Genomic DNA, 20206 nt, shown 5'->3' with positions numbered 1-20206 from the left:
GAAAAGCCCCTCTGGAAAGGAGAATTGGGAACGTGGCTGAGGTGGGGTAGGAATTGTAGTTTTCAATAAGGTGCTCAGCGATGTTTTCAGTTAAGAGATGACAAAGGTCTGAAAGACGTATGGAAATGGCAGGGGCAAAGGCCCTGAGGCTGGAGCACATCTGGGGTTTCAGAGAACACAAGGAGGCCAAGGAGCTGGGGTAGAGTGAGCAAGGGCTCTAGATGCACATAGAGCTTTGAAGGTCAATTAGAGCCTTTACTGTGAATGATGAAGGAGGCACTGGGAGGTTTTGAACAGAGCAGTGACACGATCTGACGTGTTTTAAAATGATCACTGGAACTGCTGTGTTGACCACAGATTGCAGGGAAGACAAGGATAGCTTGATCCTGATGATGCCGGTATCAAAGGTGAGTCTTGAATGAGAATTCCTTAAGGATTCTAAGGAGAAGCAGCTGGGAAGCAGGAGGAAAACCTGAGAGAGAGGAGTCAAGAAACCAAGGAAGGCAAGAGCTTGCAAAAGGATGGAGCCATCGGCAGAGTCCAGTGCTTCCAAGAGGTCAGGTAAGAGGACTGAGAAGGTCCCCTGGCTGAAGCCATGGGGTCCCTGCAGACTTGGTAAGGACAGTTTGTGTGGAAGAGTAGGGACGGAAGCCAGACCACTCTAGGTTGAGAACAGCACTTAATCCCCCCAAGCCCCAGGGCTCTGTAGATTGATCCTAGAGTTGGAAGACCTTGTGAGGAAAGTAAGAAGGCTCTTTATGAGGAACTCAGAGAGCCTCTGGTCTCTCCACTCAGTTACGCTGAGGGGTGGACTGAGTAAGCAGTCCAAGTCCCCAGGGCTCCATGGTGCAGAAGCGTGGCCTCAGGAGTATAGATCTCCTGGTCCCCAGCCAAGTACTGGTGTAAGGTTAGTGCCACCACAAACAAAGCCCCAAGTTGAGGGCATCAACACAATCACTGTTTATTTCTTGCTTAATCTTTGTTAAGCAACTAACCAGTGGTTAACCAGCAGTTCATGAATGATGCTGGTTAATTCCTTGTAATAATCTAATGCAAGTGTCTGGCTAACTGGCACCTTCTTCCACATGGAGATTCAGAAACACAGGTTCCTTCCATCTTGTGGCTACATTATCAACAATGGTTCTTAACCATTTGTGTTCTGTATTTCTTTGAGAAGCTGATGAAAGCTACTAGAAAAACTGCACATATGCCCATCCTACAAAATTTTGCACACTTTCAAAGGACCCGTAGGCCGCATGAATCCATCAATAGTATCCCTAGGGGTCCACAGACCCAAGTGAAAACCCCAGTGTAGGGTCTCAGAGACCTCCCTGTCAGTTGGTAGATGGGGACGAAATTGTGAAAAAGGCCCACCAACTTTTTTTTTTTTAATTTTTATATTTTTAGAAAGAGAGAGTGTGTAAGCACAGGAGAAGAACAGAGGGAAAAGGAAAAAGAGAATCTCAAGCAGACTCCCTACTGAGCATGGAACCCACTGTGGGGCTTGATCTTAGACCCTGAGACCATGACCTAAGCCAAAATCCAGAGCTGGACGCTTAACCAACTGAGCCACCCAGGCGCCCCCTCACCTACTTCTTTAAAGCCCTGACTTCCATTCAGTCCACTGGCCAAAATGACCTGACCCAACCGATGGTGCCAGGGGAGGCTGGGAGATTGTAGTTACGGGGACACTGATGCCATGGAGTGGTCTGCGGCATTCAGTGGACAGCTCACCCCAGCTCTGAGACAGCACCTCCACGCAGGTGTGTGCGACGACGACAGTGTTTCTCATGGAGATATTTTTAGGGTTTGACCCTCTTATGGACCTTTCTCTCTCTACCTTCCAGCCTTGCTCATGCTATTCCTCCCTCCTGTCTTCTTTCCGCTCTGGATTCAGCTCAATTTCTCTGGCCCTTTTGAAGGAAGATTTAGGCAGGAGAAAGACAGCAGAGTGAACGAAGGCACGGACAGCACTGTCTCCTGGCTGCATACACCCTTTAGCCCCCTGGACAGGATCGTGGTCATGGCTGAACCCAGAGGTCGTCCCGCACTCCAGGGGACAGAGGTCAGTCCCGCCCAGCCAAGTGTGGGTCAATGCTCCCTCCGGTTGTGCCCTGGCTGACCAGGGCTCCCACATTCTGAATTCATTATTCAGCTGCAGACGCCAGGCCACTTTAGCTTCCCTTAATTAATTAAAATATCACATAATAATCATTCTCTGATTTAGCATTCGGGAGACCCTGGCAAAGGCTGGGAATGAGGAAATTCATTAGAGGGGACTGTCACCGTCGATTGATTTGCTCATTCTTATTAATTTTTCCTGTGTCGTCCATCCCTGGGGGAGAGGGGAGGGCAAAGTTTTTTAAAGATAGAGGATTAATTTTACTGCAAAATCTGAAGAAGAAAAATCCATTTAGACTAAAAATCAGACTTCTTTTGAGCTAAGGTGGGAAGTGAGTACATTTGGGATTGAATACTGGCTTTCAGATGACCTCCCTTAAGAGCAGTTATAACCCTGTTCACAACAGAAGACTGAGATTCAGGCTGTCCACCACCTGCGGCATCAGCTCCAACTTGCCCTGATGGCAGTCAGGGGCGTGGCCTAAAACCACTCCCCTCTCTCCACCTGCTGCTATAGCTCCTGGCAACTACCACAGGTCACCACTCCCCTTCACAAGCTACCCTGCACTTCCCCATCCCTGCTCCTTCCTCATGCTGGTTCCCTAGCCCAGAATCCCTGGTACCCACTCCCATCCCCAACTCAATGCCTCCTCTTCCAGGAAGTCTTCTTTGATCACAAAGCAGACAGCTTGTGCTGCCTGGCAGGACTGTAGCTTCATCCCTCTCCCCTCTTCTGCCTGAGCCCCACCCTTCTTCATACCGATTTCTGCACCTTTCTGGCCTCCATGTGCCTTTGAGTCATAACAGAGGGCACAGTTCTCTGCGTGAATGGATATCTGTGGTGTATATCCAGTGAGAGACACAAGTTCCGAGGGAGTTAGAAGGATCGGACCTGCAGGAGGATTTTAGGACTGGCTAAAAATTGTGAGTCAGGTGTCCAGGTGGGGTTATGACCCGAACCCAGGTGTGAGGGGAACGGAGGATTCAGGCCGAAGTTGCTGAGCTGGGCAAGAAAAGGGCAAGATGCATCGGGGTGGTGGAGACGTATTGGTGGCCCCTGCTCCCACCCACAGCAGTGTTCCAGGGCCAGAGCGACCGCAAAACCACGAAGAGTGTCTCTAAAAACATTTATTTTCAGGCGCAGGGGTCAGGTAACATCATCACATTTATGACAATAGGGCAGAAAACACAGGCTCTGCCTGGTTGAAAAGTCATGAGGTTGGAACAATCCCGTTTTTCTGCCTGTTTGGTTTTGGTGAACATTTCGGAGAGGGCAACATGATAATAATTTTGCACATCCTTATGCCATGAACCCAGCCTCCTGCGGTTTCCATGTTCAGCTTTGCCCCGCAAGTGCTCCAACCCCCTTCTCTCTGCACATCAGCCCCCACCTCCAGCTGTGACTGGGGACACGTGAGGCAGGTCAAGTGATTTCGCTGAATGTGTCCCTCACCAGATGCGGGACTATTCTAGCATCTTCTCCAGGGCCACAGCATCCCTGCTTCTCCTGATAGTTTCACTAAGTGCCTTTCCAAGCAAGTCTTCTAACTATTCACATCCCAAAAGACTTAGTGGCAGACGTTGGATACAGAAACCCCTGTGGTGGGGGGCAGGGGGCAGGGCGGGGAGGGCATCGGGGTGCAGGGTAGGGGACAGGAGTGGGGCCCTTGCAGCCCCACCCTCCAACCGACAAACACAGCTTCTAGTTCATTCATTTCAGCTCTGATCTTATTCAAAGAAAGGGGTTCCAGATGTTTTAAAGTTTGCAAACCACCCATCTAGTTTCCTTCCCTTCTTATTCAAATGAGGAAAACTGGGGTCTGGAAGGTGAAGGGGACTTGCTTGAAGGCAGGTAGCAAGCCAGGGATGAATTCCTAAATGGACCTCATGTTTCTGGATCCCCAGGCCATGCTCCCGCCACTGAGGACACGGGGATGATGCCACCCCGCTATTTCAGATCTGGAATGGCCAGGCTCAAGGCAGAAAGTTTAACTCCAAAGAGGACTCCAGAATGTCATGCCTAGCGGGAATGGCATGGGAGTGTGCCGTAGAAGCTAAGCAGGAGTAAGATCCCCAGGGCCCCCGGAACCGGCCAGCACCTTCCTTTACACAGCTAGGAGATTACCCGAGCAGCAGCCCTGTGGCCAAGGAAGGGGGCTGACAAGGGCCAGGTGCCCTGAGTTCTGGTCCTTCTCAGAGGTCTTCAGACCTTGGGCAGGCGCCTCCCTCTCAGAGCCTGGTTTCTTCATCTGAAAAGGGGAGGGGAGGGACACCTATGTTCCCCCTGCCTGCTGTCTTCGAGCTGGGGTGACCACAGACAGAAAAGCACTTCATGAACTTGAAGGACAAGATACCAATGAGATCCCAATTCCGACTTAAAAAAATTTTTTTTGAATCACCTGAGGGATCTGTTTTTTCACCCAGGTATTAAATACTCCTCTTATTAAAAAAAGAGAAAGAAATAGGGGCGCCTGGGTGGCTCAGTCGTTAGGCATCGGCCTTCGGCTTGGGTCATGATCCCAGGGCCTACTCGGTGGGAAGCCTGCTTCTCCCTCTCCCTCGGCCCTGTTTGTGTTTCTCTCGCGCGGTGTCTCTGTCAAATAAACAGAGAAGATCTTTAAAAAAAAAAAAAAAAAAGAAAAGAGAGTCAAAAGAAAGAAAGCCTTGTTTCTGGGTAAGGTCAAAATCTCTCTAAGTACAAGGTATTCGACTACACTCTAATCCCACAGCCCAGAGAAAGAAGCCCCTGACCCTGTTTCCTCAGTCTGACGTCCAGAAGACAGGGAGACTGCCCACCTGGTGAGAGAGTGCTGGGCTTGCTGACAAGGGGACGTCTTGGTCCCCAAACACCGAGCCAAGGACTCCATCTGTTTAAGGTGGGAAAATGGCAGGGAATGGCAGGGAAAGGAGGAGCTCCTGCCAGCTCCACGGCCTAGTATGAAACCATGGCAACTGTTTTTGAGGGAATACCACTTAAAAAGAATGCTGAGACTTTGCCTCCCCTATTTTTCCCACAGGGTCACCTTACTCTAGGATGGCAGGACTTGAAGGGACACAGGAGGTATCTAGTCCGGAGGCCACATTCCCAGTGAGGATACAAAGGCCCAGAGAGGGGAGGGGCCCGTCCAGGTCACACAGCAAGTCGGAGAGCAGGCAGAGGACGGCATGATCCTACTCCCCCTCTCCCACAACACACACTAATCAGTCACAGACAAACGAGGTAAAGACTCCCGGCTGACACAGGCCTTCTTGTTCTAGCCCTTCAGAATTAACAAGCATACCGCCAGGTGACCTTTCCTGGGAGGGGTTAGGTAAAAAAGAATTCTCACAGAGCAATTCATTTCGAAAGTATAAAAAAGCCACATGCAGTCTGGTTTCCCAATGCTTGCCCTGCTAAAAACTACATCTGCATACGAATCTAGTTTGCATCTAATTTGTAAAAACATACAAAAGGGGTCATCTACAAACACGGTTTCTCCAACTCTTCACAAGGAAAACGATGCATGACTTGACTCTTCCAACCTCCCATCATCAATGTTTCTAAGACCCTAGAGGAAAGAGAGAAAAGGTTGAGAGGAAAGAAGCCTGATGTGTCACAATCAACTATGTGGTAAATGGAAAGGGTGGGGGGAATAATCCTTAACCCTAAATCTTCCTGGCCAGGGGAAGTGCTGCTGAGAAGAGGGGCCTTGGGGGCATCCAAGAAGTACATGAGAGACCTGGGTAGACATTTCAGGGAGGAAGCGCTGAGCTTAATACAAGGAAGAACTTTCAACTACTGGAAAACCCAAAGATGGATGTCTTATAGTAGTGAGCTCCACAGTACTAGAAGTATGTAAGTGAGAGCTGGCCAGTACAGCATGTTATAGGGGGAACTGAAGAACTGTGTGGCAATGGTCTTAAAATACCATGGTTCTTTGTAGCTCCCTTTTGAAAACTCATCTATAACAGACTACATCCATAGCCTAGTACCATTGTGTACGTATTTTAAAACTATATATTATTAAAAATTGTATACATATTTAAAACATAAAATATGTATAGAGACACACATACATAGGTACATACATATAAATGCACACAAGCATGCAGGACAAAATTCCCAATACATGTTATAACAACATACACTAGTACATGCCCATAAATAGCAGAGTATCAGGAGGGCAACTTTAGGAACCCTCACCTGTCTGAATTCCTACTTGAGGATGTCCCCGCCTTCTCTCTCTGCGCCTGTTTCCCCCAAGCTCTAGCTACTTCCTCCACCATGCCACCTCCTCAGCGACCTCTCCTTTGCTGCCCCCAGTTCTAAACTGCCCCTCTGGCTTCAAACTCATACACGCCCCTCACTTCCTTAACATGGCACTTCTTGTATTTTAATGATGGTCACTGTTTTGGTTTTCTGTGCACCCCACAGAATGGACGGAAGGTCCTGCACGCAGAGGGTATCCCACAACAGTGGTGAAATGGGAGAGAAAGTGGCTTACATGTGTGCCTATCCCTGAGCTCCCATGACAGAGTAGCGCCCCCTACCGCATGGATGCTGGGACTGCCAGAGGTAAGACGATGTGTCATTCACCGAGCAGAATCTTTAAAGGGGATTGTGTATCTGTGGCTACGTCAGTTGCTCATCCCCTCCGCCACAAGAATGGGCCTTGTGCACCTTGGGGCTGATCCTCTCGCTGGGTCCCTGTGTGATAAGACACATGGAACAGAGCCACAGCCAGCCGACGGGCCACCACGACAAGGAATGTGAGCAACACAGAAACGTTGGTGGCTGTGCACCAGCCAGCTCCAGAGGTGGTCACGCAGCGCATGCTGGCTAATTAAGGGGCTTGTTTCCTAGGTTCACGGCCTACCTGTTGGCAGGGGACAGATGCAACCCCAGCTCTCACGCAGTGGCAGGGGCGGGGAGTGTGTAAGGACTATGAGCCAAGGGGCCAGGGGGATGCAGATTCTCCCTGACACGCTGTTGAGGCCGGTGGTGCTGAGGACAGGGAGGTGAGGCCTGGAGACAGCAGAGCTGCCAGCAAGGATGCACCTGGGGTCAGCAAATGGAGCTCAGACTGTCTCCTCTGCTGGCCTGTTTTCACATGGTGCTGTCACAGTGACCGTGTCTGCTGTCTCTGTGTCCCCTCTAGGACTTGAAGGAAATGTTCTTTCAGCTTCAGAAACACAAAGCGACAGCTGGTCTTCCCTACCTGTGGAAACCGACAATGTGCACAGCCCTTGCGTTTGCACGCTCAGTGGGAGGCCCAGAGTGGTATGAGTGTCGAACGTACTAGAGATTCTACCTGCTAGCTGTAACATGTTCCTACTCCCTGTTTGGTATTCCTCTGGTTTCCTTGCTTTATGTATTTTTCTTCTTTGTTACTATGCATCTTAGCAGCCATTTCAATCTCTTGTGACACGAGTGTATATACACTGAAAATGACTTAGTCCATAACATGTACGTTACCGCATCACAGGCGGTCATCCGGAGCTGGGAGGCGGGGGGCTGTGTGTTTACTCAGATCTAGAACTGTCACTGTGCCGTGCGACTGGGCCTCCCCAACCATGTTGGCTGAATGGCACAGGTACACTCCCTCATCTTCCTTCCTCAGAGGGTTGATCTAGAAGTAAAACAGGCAAGGTTATGTAGTTATATACGACATGGCAAAATCTCCTCCTTGCTTAGTTCCTAATGATATGTCTTATTCTTTTTTAAAATAAGATAGAGCTCACTATTCCTCTTCTTGCCTTGACTGCCATGAGTTAACGTTTCTTCTCTGTGTCCTCTCTGTGGTGGCCCTCATTTTAATGTTTCCTTTGCATTCCTGCCTTTTACTGTGAGCTACCTGATCCTTTCATTATACATAACAAGGAAATTACTGCGAGTTAAAAGAACAAAAGTCTCCTGAACAAGGAATGACCCTCAAGTGTTCCCACTGGAGACAGCCTTACAAAATAACACCAGGGAGAACATTTTCCCCATACACCTTCTTGTAATAAAGAGGGGAAGGTGCTTGATTTGAAAAAATCACACGGACTCGACTGCATTCTGAGTGTCTGAGCTGGGAGGAGAAGTCACCAAGCCAGGCCGAGATGGGAGTACAAGGAGAACGCGGACCCCCTCCGCCCCTCGGGAGCAGCCTGCTCTCACGCCCACACCTGCTCCCTCCTCTCTTGTTTCCTCTGGGCACAACCACCTCTGTCAGCCAGGAGCCACTCTACAGACCAGGCAGAGGGTATGCACACCACTCAGGGGAATGGGGTCACAGGGAAAAATCCATTTCTTGCCTTTCCCATTCTAGAGGCTGCCAGCATTCCTGGGCTTGTGGTCCTCTTCCTCCATCTTCAAAGCCAGAGAAGGTGGCTCCTGTCTTTCCCACACTACCAGCTCTCTGGCTTCTTCCCTCCTGCTTCCCACTTTAGCATTTAAAGGGCTCTTGTGACTATATTGGACCCCTCCCCTCATAATCCAGGATAACTTCTTTATTAAAGTCAGCTGATGAGCACCCTTAGCTCCATCTACAACCTTTTTTTTTTTTTTAAAAGATTTTATTTATTTATTTATTTGACAGAGAGAAATCACAAGTAGATGGAGAGGCAGGCAGAGAGAGACAGAGGGAAGCAGGCTCCCCGCTGAGCAGAGAGCCCGATGCGGGACTCTATCCCAGCACCCTGAGATCATGACCTGAGCCGAAGGCAGCGGCTTAACCCACTGAGCCACCCAGGCGCCCCTCCATCTACAACCTTAATCCCCTGTTGCATATAGCGTATCCACGGATTCCAGGGATTAGGACGGGGACATCTCTCTGGGGCCATAATTCTGACCACCGCTGAAGATCACTTATGCTCCTGGGGGTGAAACTTCCCTCACAGTTAGTGCAGGGTCCCACCAGAAAAGGATAAGAAGAACTTTGAAATGTATAACGTGCTATAAAAATATAAAGGGTGCTTTGTAAGAGCCGGTCAGTAATAGCCACTCATCCTAAACAAATGAGATACCCACCAAAATCCAGGCTGTGGCCTCGTGGACAGAAGGGCCCCCTCGCACCTGGACAGCGATATTGACATGGTCCCCGGGCAGGTCTTCCAGCACCTGGGTACCCTCAGGAGACTGTGTGACCTACAGAGGACAGAAAAACCAGGAGTGGTTTAGAAAAAGTGCCTCTGGGTAAGAACCTCATCACATATATCCCTGCTGTCTTCATCTTCCTACTGACTCAAAGGCCAGACCCTGGACCCTCTCATTCCTATTAAAACGTCGGTGGCTTCATGAACCTAAATGTCTGTGCAGACAGCACCCCCTGCTGGACAGTAACGATGCAGACACCACCGCTATCTCTCAGAGTTTCCTGGCCCTTAGTGGGGGCTGTTGACATAGGTGGACAATCATAGGCTGTGATCCACACCAGTCTCTCCAAAATTGACCTGCAGGAAGAGCTAGTGTTGGAATGGGATTTGGGTAGTCTTTCTAAAACCCAGATCCTGTGAGGTAGGCTCTAGGAAAGATAAATAGATGAACTTTCTGGAGAGCAAAGTGGCTGAGGGGGCAAATGGCACAAAGAAGGATGGCGGCTCCCCTGCTCTGGGGAGAGCTGTGGGGTGGAAGTTTCGAAGCATAAGCCTGAAGGTAGAAGAGTGACAGGTAAGATCTCTTTTTAAACCATCTGCGCCGCATATAAAGACAGACACATCAACACACTTAGAGGAAACACTTCTCTCTCTCTCTCACACACACACACACACACACATACACACATATGGAATTCTTGGATGTAAATACCTTCCTCCATGTGATGACAGGGGTGGGCACAGCCCTCACCTCACAGGACAGGTACACCTGGGCCCCGGTGACATTGTGAACACTTCTGGGTGGTGTGACGACCACAGGAGCTGGAGGAAGAAGACAAGAGATCACAACCTTTACCCTGCCAGGTTCCAAGCCATCGCACGTGGAAAATCCCCTGCCTGCAGAGAGCCTGTGGGGACCGTCCCCTGTGAGGGGAGCCGCAGCAGAGGAAAGCTCACCACGCGCGAAGAGCACACTCAGAGGCCCGGAAGCATGTTTCCCTCAGACCCGGGGGGACGCCTCCATGCTTCCTCATCCAGCCCCTTTGTTCTACCAACAGGAAAACAGGGACCTGGAAAGGAAAGGCGACTTCCTAGATCGCCCGCCACGTCTGTGGCAGAGCCGTGGTCTCGTCACACTCCCGCCAAGGACCCCAGCTGCCATCTGCTTGCAGCTCAGCTACTCGAGACACAGAGCGGCTCAGGAGGGGCTGGTGTCACCTCCCCAGTGCCAAGTCTTGGAACAGATGGGCTTTTCTCCTTGCACGCGGAGGGCGGTCCAAAGAACAGGCCAAGCAGAACAGCTGTGTGCACGCGCCCAGACCCCCCCCCCCGCGGCCCGGCCCAGACGCTCATTTGCATATCGCAGAGTCGCAGGCTCCTGGAGGCCCACGGCCCCCTCCCCAGGGGCAGGGTTGCAGGACCCGAAGGGCCCCCCCTTCACCAGAATCGAGGACACCTGGAGAGGGGTTACTTCCAGGACTGCCATCCCCAGGCAATGGGGCTCTAGGCTGTCAGAGCATTACAGAAAGGAGAAGGGAGGGTGTGGGTTGGCTGGCTGAGGTGGGGACTTTGCAGGCATCTGGGTTAGAAGTGCTTACCTGACACCCCACACCGCCCTCCTCCTGGTACCCACCACATTATCTGCTCACACAGATGCTATAAGAATCAAGTCTGGCCACCTCGGTGTTTGGGCCCTGCGTCCTGTCCCTCAGTAGACCTGCCCACATTGCATGGAAGGCACTCCCCAACTCCATGGGGGATGGCTCCCCCTCTTGCAGGACCTAGAGGGTTAGGGTACGTGTCCTAGTCCAGGACCAGCATGTCCGTACCCCTCTGAGCTGCTGGAGGATGGCCTGCTGGCAGTCCAGGTATGTCCACCGGCCTCCTCTAGACTGGGGCCATCCCTGCATCTGGCCCAGCAGTGTCTTGGACGAGATGCAGTGAGTAGGCCTGGGTGGGGGGAATCCTCCCTGCTCGGGTTTGCTCATCTGTTAAGATGGGGATAATGTCCCTTGCTCGTAGGGCCATTGAACTGATCTTACCATGTGATGAGTGTGACAGCAATGGTTTAAGTTAACAGGACATGTAAGTGGGCCTCAGACGGCCTGGTATACACATGACTGGATGAAGGAACACATGGCGAATGAGGAGAAAAAAACATTCCTTCTCTGGCCATCAAACTGCAAGGGTCTACACTCTTGGGGCTTCCCCTGTGATTCATGGATGGCTCTGGAGAGGGAAAGGGACCTCACCTGCCTGGGTGCAGCTGCAATAAAAAAGAAGAGCAAAGGGAGGGAGGGAGAAGACTGCAGGAGGAGGGGGAGGGAAAAGGGAGTGAAAGGGCACAGAAATAAGACTGGTCTGGCCCCTTCTGACAGAACTTGTCAAGTTGGTACCAAAAAAGATCTCTGGAAAATTGTCTTAGAACCAGAGTCTCAAACTGGAGTGGCCCAACTTCTCAAGATCCTATGCCTGACCATCTGGGATCTACTTGCATGCCTCCACTGACAGAGAACTCACTACCTGAAGAGCGAGGCATTCCATCCTAGGAGAGCTCCATTGGTAGGAAAGCTTGTTTTCCTTCATCTGGAGCTAAAACCTATCTCCCTGTAACTCCCACATGTTGATCCCAGGGCTGCCGGACTGGAGCCCTACGGCCCCCTGGGTGCCCCACTAGCCTCCACTGAATACAGACACTATGCTCCCTGCCCCCAGGCTGCTTTCTTCCCCCTTATCCTGGTCACCCCAGTCCTTTAGTTGTGCCCATTTGATTGCCCCCTGAGCATCATGGCTTTACCCACAACACTGAGTGTAGCCAAAGCCCTCTAATGAACTAAGGTCCTAGGCCTCTAACATCTCCCAAAGCAGCCAAGCCACCTGCAAAACTGCCACAAAGAACCACTGCACTCCTGCTTTCCAGTGGGGGGGGGGGCATCTGCAATATGACAAAGAGAGTCTAATTTATCCTCACCCTCCCGCCGACATGCCCTCCCCCGCTGGAGCCCAACAGTCTTCAAATGGCTCACTGGGGGAACAATCAGAACCGTATCATATTCCAAAGCCCTCAATGGATTCCAAAGGGACACTCAATCAACATGTTTTACTTTCATTCATGTAAAGTCATAAATTTTAAATGAGATTTCATCAATCCCTTTCAGGCCTAAATGAATAAACCAGTAAATCACATTTCAACGGTCTCTCTCCTCAAATTTCCCTCTCCCTCCTTTGAACACTGTCCTGGAAATGCTGTCTTTGCTACTGATCTTGTGGCAGAAAATAGCACTTGTTTGACAAAGGAGCCCCCAGCTTTCGATGATAAAGTAACATTCAAATTTTTATTTATTTTAAAATTTACATATAGCATATTTATTCCTTGTGGAATACAGCTCTTGGGTTTTGACAAAGGCCTACGGTCGTGTAACCACCACCACAACCAAGATCTAGAAGAGTCCAGTCCGTGTCAAGAAATTTTCTCAGGCTGCTCCCTGTCATAGTAATCTGGTTTTAATATTAACATATCTGCTTTTAAATGTAAAATGTTTTTATCCATAATAGCCCTTCGGAATCAGCCATCATCATCATCATCATCATCATCATCATCACAGCAATAACAGTGATAATGCCACCACCTAATTCTGAGAGCCTGTTGTGTGCTAGGCACTCTCGTCTGCTCACAGAGATTAACCTGTTCTATCTTTCCAGCAATTTCATCAGCTGTGGAGCTAGGTAGGATTCCTTGGGTTTAGACAGTTGGGCAAGTCTTGGAGTGCAGGTTCTAGCTCTGAGATTTGTCCCAAAGTCTTGCCCTCTACTCAGATGACACTTCCATGTACCCTGCTCAGCCAGTGCTTTTATCCCCATTTTACGGACAAGAAAACCAAGGCTCAGAACAGTGAAGCGCCTGGAGGAGCAGGGACTCAAACCCAGGTACCCTGATTCCATCAACTCTTCACTGAGTTTTAAAGTGAATCATCTGTTGTCTGAATGGACTCCATTCCAGAACAAGAATGAGTTCCTTAGGGACTGTGTTGGGGGAGCCCCAAGACAATTCCCAGGTTGATTGATTTGCTAGGAGGACTCATAGGCCTCAGTAGTATGACTCAGAGCTTGACTTACTACTGTGACAGGAGACAAAGCAAACAGCAAAAGGAAAAGCGGCTCACGGGGTAAAGACAGGGAGCCCAGGCACAAGCTTCCACACGCTGCTCCCAAAGGACCCCACAGGACACCCTGGATCCCCCAGCCGTGAATGGTGACAACACGTGCGAAACACTCTCTGCCAGGGAGGCTCACTGGAGACTCCGAGTCCGGGATTTTTGTTGGGGGCAGGTCACCAGGGCCTCCTTGCTCAGCGTGTACCCAAATTCCAGGGTCCCGGAAGGAAAGCAGGCATGCAGCATAAAAAACGGTGTTGGCCCAAACAGCTCAGGCCAAAAGTCACTCTTATCACTGAGGGAACAGCGGGAACTGTCCCCAAATCCAAGTTCCCAGACCCAGCCAAGGGTCAGCCTGGCCAGCAGGCCCTTCTAAGGATAGTCTCAAGCCTGCTCTGTTTACTCTCTTCTGCATAGGAAAAAATCCTCCATACATCTCCCCCCGCCCCAGGAGCAGCTCTCGTGAAAACACTATTAAATGGGTGATACGTCATCTATACTCACAGGACATTCATCTTATTGTCCCTGATGGCTCATTTGAGTGTGGTGCTGGGCTGTTCAATGTCATGACTACCACAGGCAGGATGCACCCAGGTTCAAATCCTGTCTCTGCCACGCCCCAGTGCTGCGACTTGGTCTCAGTTTCTTCTTTAAAATGGGCACAGGCACCTGTTTTTCTTCTTCTCCCCTCTCCTCTCCTCCTCTCTCCATAAACTACTGGGAGGAGGAAATACAAGACCCCTTGCAAACTGTAAAAGACTTCCACAGAGAGACCTGAGGACTTGACTGGCTGTTCTGCCTCATGGGGATCTCCTCAAAGTGCCTGGCCTGCTCCAGAGTCCCTCCTGGCTCCAGAGAGCAGGTGCTAGGTGGGCTCTGCTGGGAGGCTCCAGAGGCCATGCCCACAGCCCTCATTCTGGAGAGCCTGGGGCACAGCCTGTCACCTCACGTTTGCACTTTCTTTTCTATCTGCTTGTAACAAGAGTAATGTGGATTTCAAGAGGGAGCTTGGTGCCTGGTGGGTGCCTGTGGACCTGCCAGCTTCGTCTCTCTAGCTCTTTCTTGCTAAGGACTTGTCTCCTTCTGTCCCTGCCAGCAACAGCTCAAGAAAAGCTGGGAGGGCACCAATCCACCCATCAGGTGACGGAATAGTCACCCACAGGCGTACCCACCTGCGATGGGGTCCCAGTGCCAACCACAGGGACTTGGACAAGCCATTAACCATTTTGCTCTTGTCTGCAAATGAAGACAGTGACTGCTACCCCACATCCTCTGGGGTGAAGGGAGAGGACGGATATGACTGAATTATTAACCATGGGGGTCTGTACGAGTGAGAGGAGCTGACGGTTATTCCAGTGTGTGGAGATCTGTTCCGCCCCAACATGGTCAACCTAGGTATGTCCTTGACGGCTAGAATGTAAGATCTTCGCACATGCTTCTGAGGTTTCTTTCAAGTTAATGGTGCCCAGGAAAGAAAGAATTTCAAAAGTCATCCCCCAGGACCCCATCTGCTTGTACAAAGAAGTGCACAACCGAAGAGTTTAATCATAGACGCATTGAGCGTGGCCCTGATAATTTATGCTAATAGTCATGTTCGGGTGTGGAAGGAGAAACAGCTTAAGCCGGCTTCCTGCAGCCTGGGCCTCCCACCCCCTCCCTCAGCATGAAAGGCTTTTGAGCACGAGGCCCCCCCTTCTTTGTCCCTCTCACAAAGTGGCGTTCGCAGCCTCTCCTGGTTACCTGGTAACACGCGCCTTGCACAGACTGCGATTTCTAAGCGGAGCCTGAATGTCAACGGAGGGTGGTGAATTTTCTAAGATTCAGGATCTCAGGAGCTCACTGAAGCTTTGGGGCCTGGTGCCCTGGTGGGTAGTGGCCCGGGACCCTGTTCCAACCTAATTTAGCATTCAGAACCTGCTATCAACCTGCTACCTACAGGATCCCACCCCTCTCCCGTCGGCCAACGGTCAGGATGCATGCACAGCTTTTTCAAGTAATGACAGTGGCGACAACAACGCCATGCCACTTAACAGCAAAGAAATGAAACCAGTAACTTAGTACAGGACAAAGCTTCACCCCTCAGCCAGGGCTCGAGGCTGGCCATGCCCCTGCCCACGCCACTCTGAGCCTCGCCGCCTTCCCCAACCATGACCCTGGGGAGCTGCCCGGCAGCCGAGGGTCACACCCACCAGGGGATGTCCCCTACCTGCTTTTATCTTCCCATCCCCCTTTCTCCCCAAGAATTTTCTACAAGTCCTCCAGGGTTCCCTGAGATGTCTTCCCTTCTGTGAAGCGATCCCCACTCCTCTCAGGGGCCATCCCCCAGTGCTAAGCAGGGGAGCCAGCAGCCTGCACTGGGGGGAAAACAGGAGGGCGATGGATCGGGACCAAAAAACCCTTCAAGATTCAAGGGTGGCCAATTTGGAGCCCCTTCCTAATCAGGTGGCCAGAGAGCTAGAGGTGTGTGGCTCTGCCTGAAAAGGGCCAGGCATACCCAGGCTGGGGCCTCACCTCGGCTAGGAGCTAGTCACGCAGCTCCCTGGAATTCCCTTCTGTGTGCCTCAGTTTTCCCTTCCATTAAATCAGAGTGAGATCAGGCCAGGGTAGTTGTGAAAACTGAGTAGGAAGATGGGAGGCAAGAGCGATTCCCAACAGTAAAGAAGGAATAGTTTAAAAAAAAAAAAGGATTCATATCCTGGAATTGGGCATGTCTTCATTCAATGTGTTAATCAAAGGATTGCCCTAATTATTAGGCATGGGGGGGCGGTTTCAGAGCATAGGCAAAGGCCAGAATTTAAGCCTGAAAGTGGTTTGCAAACGCCCCTCCGAAGTATGAGTGAGAACACTTCCCAACCTGTGCGGAACCTGATAAATATTTATCGAGGTCTAGTTCCGTTCAAGTCAGGTGCTCGCTTATTGAAGGGTAGGTGAGAGCTGGGGAGGGGTGATTTTATTAACCATATTGAGGCAGAACAGCTGCTGCTAAGACTCAGCCCATTTCCCTTTCACCAGGGTCCCTGGGGGCATTGTTAAAAAGTGCCCCTGCTGCGTCCTCTCAATAAAGGATGGCTTTGGGGCAACCCAGAATGAGGTGCCACTGGGGCTGGCTGGGAAAGATGTCCCTGTCCACACTGCCACGCTTCCCCAGGACACCAGCGCAGGGCCACACAAACATTTCAGGACACAAAGAGAGGGGACAACAGTGCCCGGGGCTGTGGCAGATGACACAATTGCGGTGGGGGGAGGGGAGGAGAGCTGAATTCTGGGGAGGCCCGTTGCCTGTCACTAACGGGATCATTAAAAGCAGTTTCTGACTTTCCTTCCTTTTGGCCCCTTGGACATCTTTCCTCTCCGGGCCTGTGCCTGGGGTGGGCCTCAGAGCCCATAGATCAGAGTGGAGGGGCTGTCACATTTACTTGTCATTTGGTAATTTTCAATGAATTAGGGGTATGGTGTTGCCATCTGCCATCTGGCCGTGCTCTCGTAACCATGGCAACCACCACCTGCCTGACTTAACATTCTCAAATCCTGTCCTGAAAGAACACTACAGAGGGCACTCGGGTTCTGGATGCTGGTCAGGCTTTACTGGTCACCCTGGCTGTGTCCCCTGCCCTCTGGGTCTCAGGCTCCTCTGCAGCAGAGCAGATTCCGTCTGTATGTCTTCAAGGAGGCTCGGCCTCAGGAACAGAACAACACTCCAGGGAGAAATCATCTGAGACTATCAGCATCCGTTAGATCCTGGGGACTTGGTCAGCATTTCTTGCGTCTCCAGCGTGTGGAGTGAAACTGTGACTTGTCTGGAGACAAAGAGAACTGCCTGTGAATTAACTGTTAGGGAAGGCAGATGATAAAAAGGAGTGAAAGGAACTGGAGGAAGGAAGGAGGCAGGACTGTTTAAATGCCACAGACCAGAAACAAAGATTCCAAGTGGAAGGGACCTCAACCGTGGCTCCACAGGGCTGACGGGGCCCAGAGAGGGGCAGGGACCTGCCCAAGGTTGCTCAGGGAACCAGCAGCAGCAGATCGGGAAGCACTTGCCAGCTCTTTCCTCCACTGGAAGCCCCAGCCAGGAATAGCCAAAAATGTCTTTCCCATGCTGTGGGACTGCCTCAGCCCCCTCAGTGGGCAACGGATCGGTTTTGTGATACCCAGGACAGGAGCCTTCTTTCCCCATCCCCAGCAGCCCGCTGGGTCTCCTGCACTTCAGTGCACGTACCTGGAATGCTTGGGCGGAAATAATACTAGAATTTCTCCAAGGCCTGGAAAAGGTTGTCCCCTACCCTCAAGGCTTCCCTGTCGGAGCTAAAGTCATTACACCGACTTACGCATTTAGGTCTAGATTTGGGTCTCCAGGCCTAAGTCAGAACCTCAAGCCAGGTTCCTTGGAACTTCCGGTCCACAAGCTCACTCACCCTCAACTCTCCACTGCCCGCTCCAGGCAGTGAAGATGGGGCAGCTCTCCAAAACCTAATGGGCCTCAGGGTGCTCCACTGGGCATCCATATACTGATGTTGTTGTTTGAGTTTTAAAAAGTTACTTATAGAGATGGGCAATCACGGCACCCATACATGACTTTCCTGGGACCGTAATGAACCTGAAGCTTTTAGGAACCCAGCAATGAATACATTTCCATTCCTTTACCCGCCAAATCATATGAGCCTTAGACCCACAAAACTCAGGTTGGCCCTGATGGCACCATCATCTTTTCAGAACTTAGGTCCTTAAAGATCTTACCTGTCCTGGGTGGGAGATTCCTCAGGGTCTCCCAGCAGGGCCCTAACCTGGGGTTCTCGCCCAGTGATTCCTAATGCCCTGTCTGGAGCTCCTCCTCCTCTGGCATCTTCATCTTACCTCGCTCTCCGCTCCCAAACCTGACCCTGGCCTGGCTCGCTGCTGGTCTCGGGGGACTTACACCCAGCAGGACACCCCCTCCCCCAACTCCCAGTCTGGTGAAGGCATGCATGGCAGGCCTGCACAGAACTGCACGCCTTTTGGTAGTTAAGTACCAAAAGAGGCAGTAGGCTCACCAAAATTCTGACCAGCTCAAGGGCTTGTATCTCCATGAGCCTGGGAAGGGGTGAAGGATGTGGATTCCTGCCCCAGTCTCCTGGCGAGGTAAGAAAAACTACTTCCGAAGGGGAAACTGAGGCTCTCAGTCATGGTGCATGCAGGCATCCTCTGCCCCACATTCCAGAGGGCTGGGGTCCCTTTTTCTCCTCCTGTCCCAGCTCCGCACGGCAGAAGCCAGACTCACCAAATTCGCAGGGGCCCTCCCACGCCTTGCGCAGGTGGCCGAGGTGCAGGCGGGGCGCGTGCCGGGCGCGCAGGCGCAGCGCGCAGATGCTGGGGTAGGAGCGGCCGTCGGAGCCGCAGACGGCGCCGCGCTGCGCGCACACACAGAGCCCCGTGCCCTCGGGCGCCGCCCCCGCGGCGCGGCTGGCGCACACCAGGCCGGGGCCACAGCGCGCGCCGGCCCGCCCCCCGCAGCTCGCGCCCTCTGCGCCCAGACAGCGCACGCAGCAGCCGCACTCGTCGCGCGCGGCGATCCCGGGCGCAGGGCAGCGCGCGGGCGCCGGGCAGCGCTCCGGCAGGCACGGAGCGCACTCGGGGCGCCGGCCGCCGGTGGCGCGGAATCCGAGACCTGGGGCCAGCGGCGGCAGCAGCAGCACCAGCAGCAGCGGGAAGAGCGAGGGTGAGCGTGGCATGGTCTGCTTCGCGACGGCAGTGGCGCCTCTGCTTCGCGCTGTGCTTTGCGCGCGCCGCCACCCCGCCCGCCTCCCGGCAGCTGATTGGCCGGGCCTCCGCCGCGGGGCGCCGCAGCCGGCTGCCGGGGCCCGGGAGCAGCGCGGCGGGGTGGGCTCGCGGACGCCGGGGTTCCCAGCTAGAGTGATGTCCCGACACCTGCTCTTGTGGACCCAGTGGCCTCTTGGAAAAACTGGCCCACTCCGGGCGGGAACTTGCTCGAGGTCGCTCGGGTAGCGCCAGGATCCAGATCCAAGGCTAACTCCAGATTTTATGTACCTTGATCCCCCCCAGAAGGATGCGCTTCGTAATTTTATTTTGCATTTGGTAGTTTTCAAAGTTTTATTTTAAAGAGGGAATATGCGGTTTAAAATTTCAGAGGTTACAGATAGGTGTAATGATGAAAAGAGTTTCCCTTCCATCCTGTGACCCAGTGTCCCAACCCAACCTCAGGACGCCGCTTGTTATCAGATTCTTGTGTCTTTGCAGAAATTTTGTGTGCCCATTAAAGCCTGTATGATTGTAGAGCTCCTCCCTTTAAACACAGATACACGCACACACACAGACATACACACACACACAGAGTAGTGCCCTGCGCATTATTCTGCACTTGGTTTTTCCATCTATGGTTATTTCCCATAGCTCCCCTACCTCTTATCATTTCTTGTACAAACAATGGAGCATTGTTTAATTGTTTTTCTCCCCTGAATGCTACTAAAGTCATGGTCTGTTTCACAGTCAAAAGTGACTATGGTGGTGATGAGATCTGGTGATCTGTTTTGGACTGGTCTCAGGCTTTTAAACTTGGCGCCGTGCTTAATTGCACAAAAAAAGGAATCAGTTAGCCAGTTGTTTTGTGTGCTTTTGTTAGTAGGAGTAGTGCTGTGATGTATGTCCTGACCCAAGTCTCCCGTTAGTGGGGGGTGGAAAGACATGATAGCATGTAGCCAGCTAAGTATTCATGCGCCGCCTGCCGGCTGTCAGGCTCTGTATATCCCATCCCTGGCCCAGCCCTGGGCGGGGGACACACACAGGAACACCTACGAGTTCCTGATTGCTGGAGTTGGTTGTGTGGCCGCATGAAGGCATGGGATGGAGGGGAGGACTTGCTGACCCAGCTGTATGGATGGCTT

At 51.9% G+C, this 20206-nt stretch overlaps 1 protein-coding gene across 1 annotated transcript; it reads right to left on the bottom strand.

The window, feature by feature from the left end:
* Positions 1–3248: 3248 nt before the first annotated feature.
* IGFBPL1 (insulin like growth factor binding protein like 1) lies at positions 3249–19061 on the bottom strand. The gene is made up of 5 exons (XM_059412253.1): positions 18586–19061; positions 9890–9999; positions 9113–9229; positions 7577–7730; positions 3249–5669 (listed from the first exon to the last, which is right to left on the bottom strand). Exons 1-4 carry the CDS (start codon positions 19034–19036, stop codon positions 7581–7583), a joined length of 828 nt encoding a protein of 275 aa, XP_059268236.1. The 5' UTR covers positions 19037–19061; the 3' UTR covers positions 3249–5669; positions 7577–7580.
* Positions 19062–20206: the final 1145 nt, after the last annotated feature.

The sequence above is a fragment of the Mustela nigripes genome, chromosome 9, assembly GCF_022355385.1.
Source record: "Mustela nigripes isolate SB6536 chromosome 9, MUSNIG.SB6536, whole genome shotgun sequence".
Classification (NCBI taxonomy): domain Eukaryota; kingdom Metazoa; phylum Chordata; class Mammalia; order Carnivora; family Mustelidae; genus Mustela; species Mustela nigripes.
Note: the sequence above shows the minus strand (reverse complement) of the source record. Positions and strands in the feature narration are given on the sequence as shown.

What these genes read in the sequence shown, in the direction of transcription:
- IGFBPL1 (XM_059412253.1), bottom strand. Translation starts at nt 19,036, where the DNA reads ATGCCACGCTCACCCTCGCTCTTCCCGCTGCTGCTGGTGCTGCTGCTG. An exon ending in GGAGGGCCCCTGCGAATTTG is followed by an intron (nt 10,000 to 18,585) that starts GTGAGTCTGGCT and finishes TTCTTCCTCCAG; the next exon opens with CTCCTGTGGTCGTCACACCA. An exon ending in CTGTCATCACATGGAGGAAG is followed by an intron (nt 9,230 to 9,889) that starts GTATTTACATCC and finishes TGTCCTCTGTAG; the next exon opens with GTCACACAGTCTCCTGAGGG.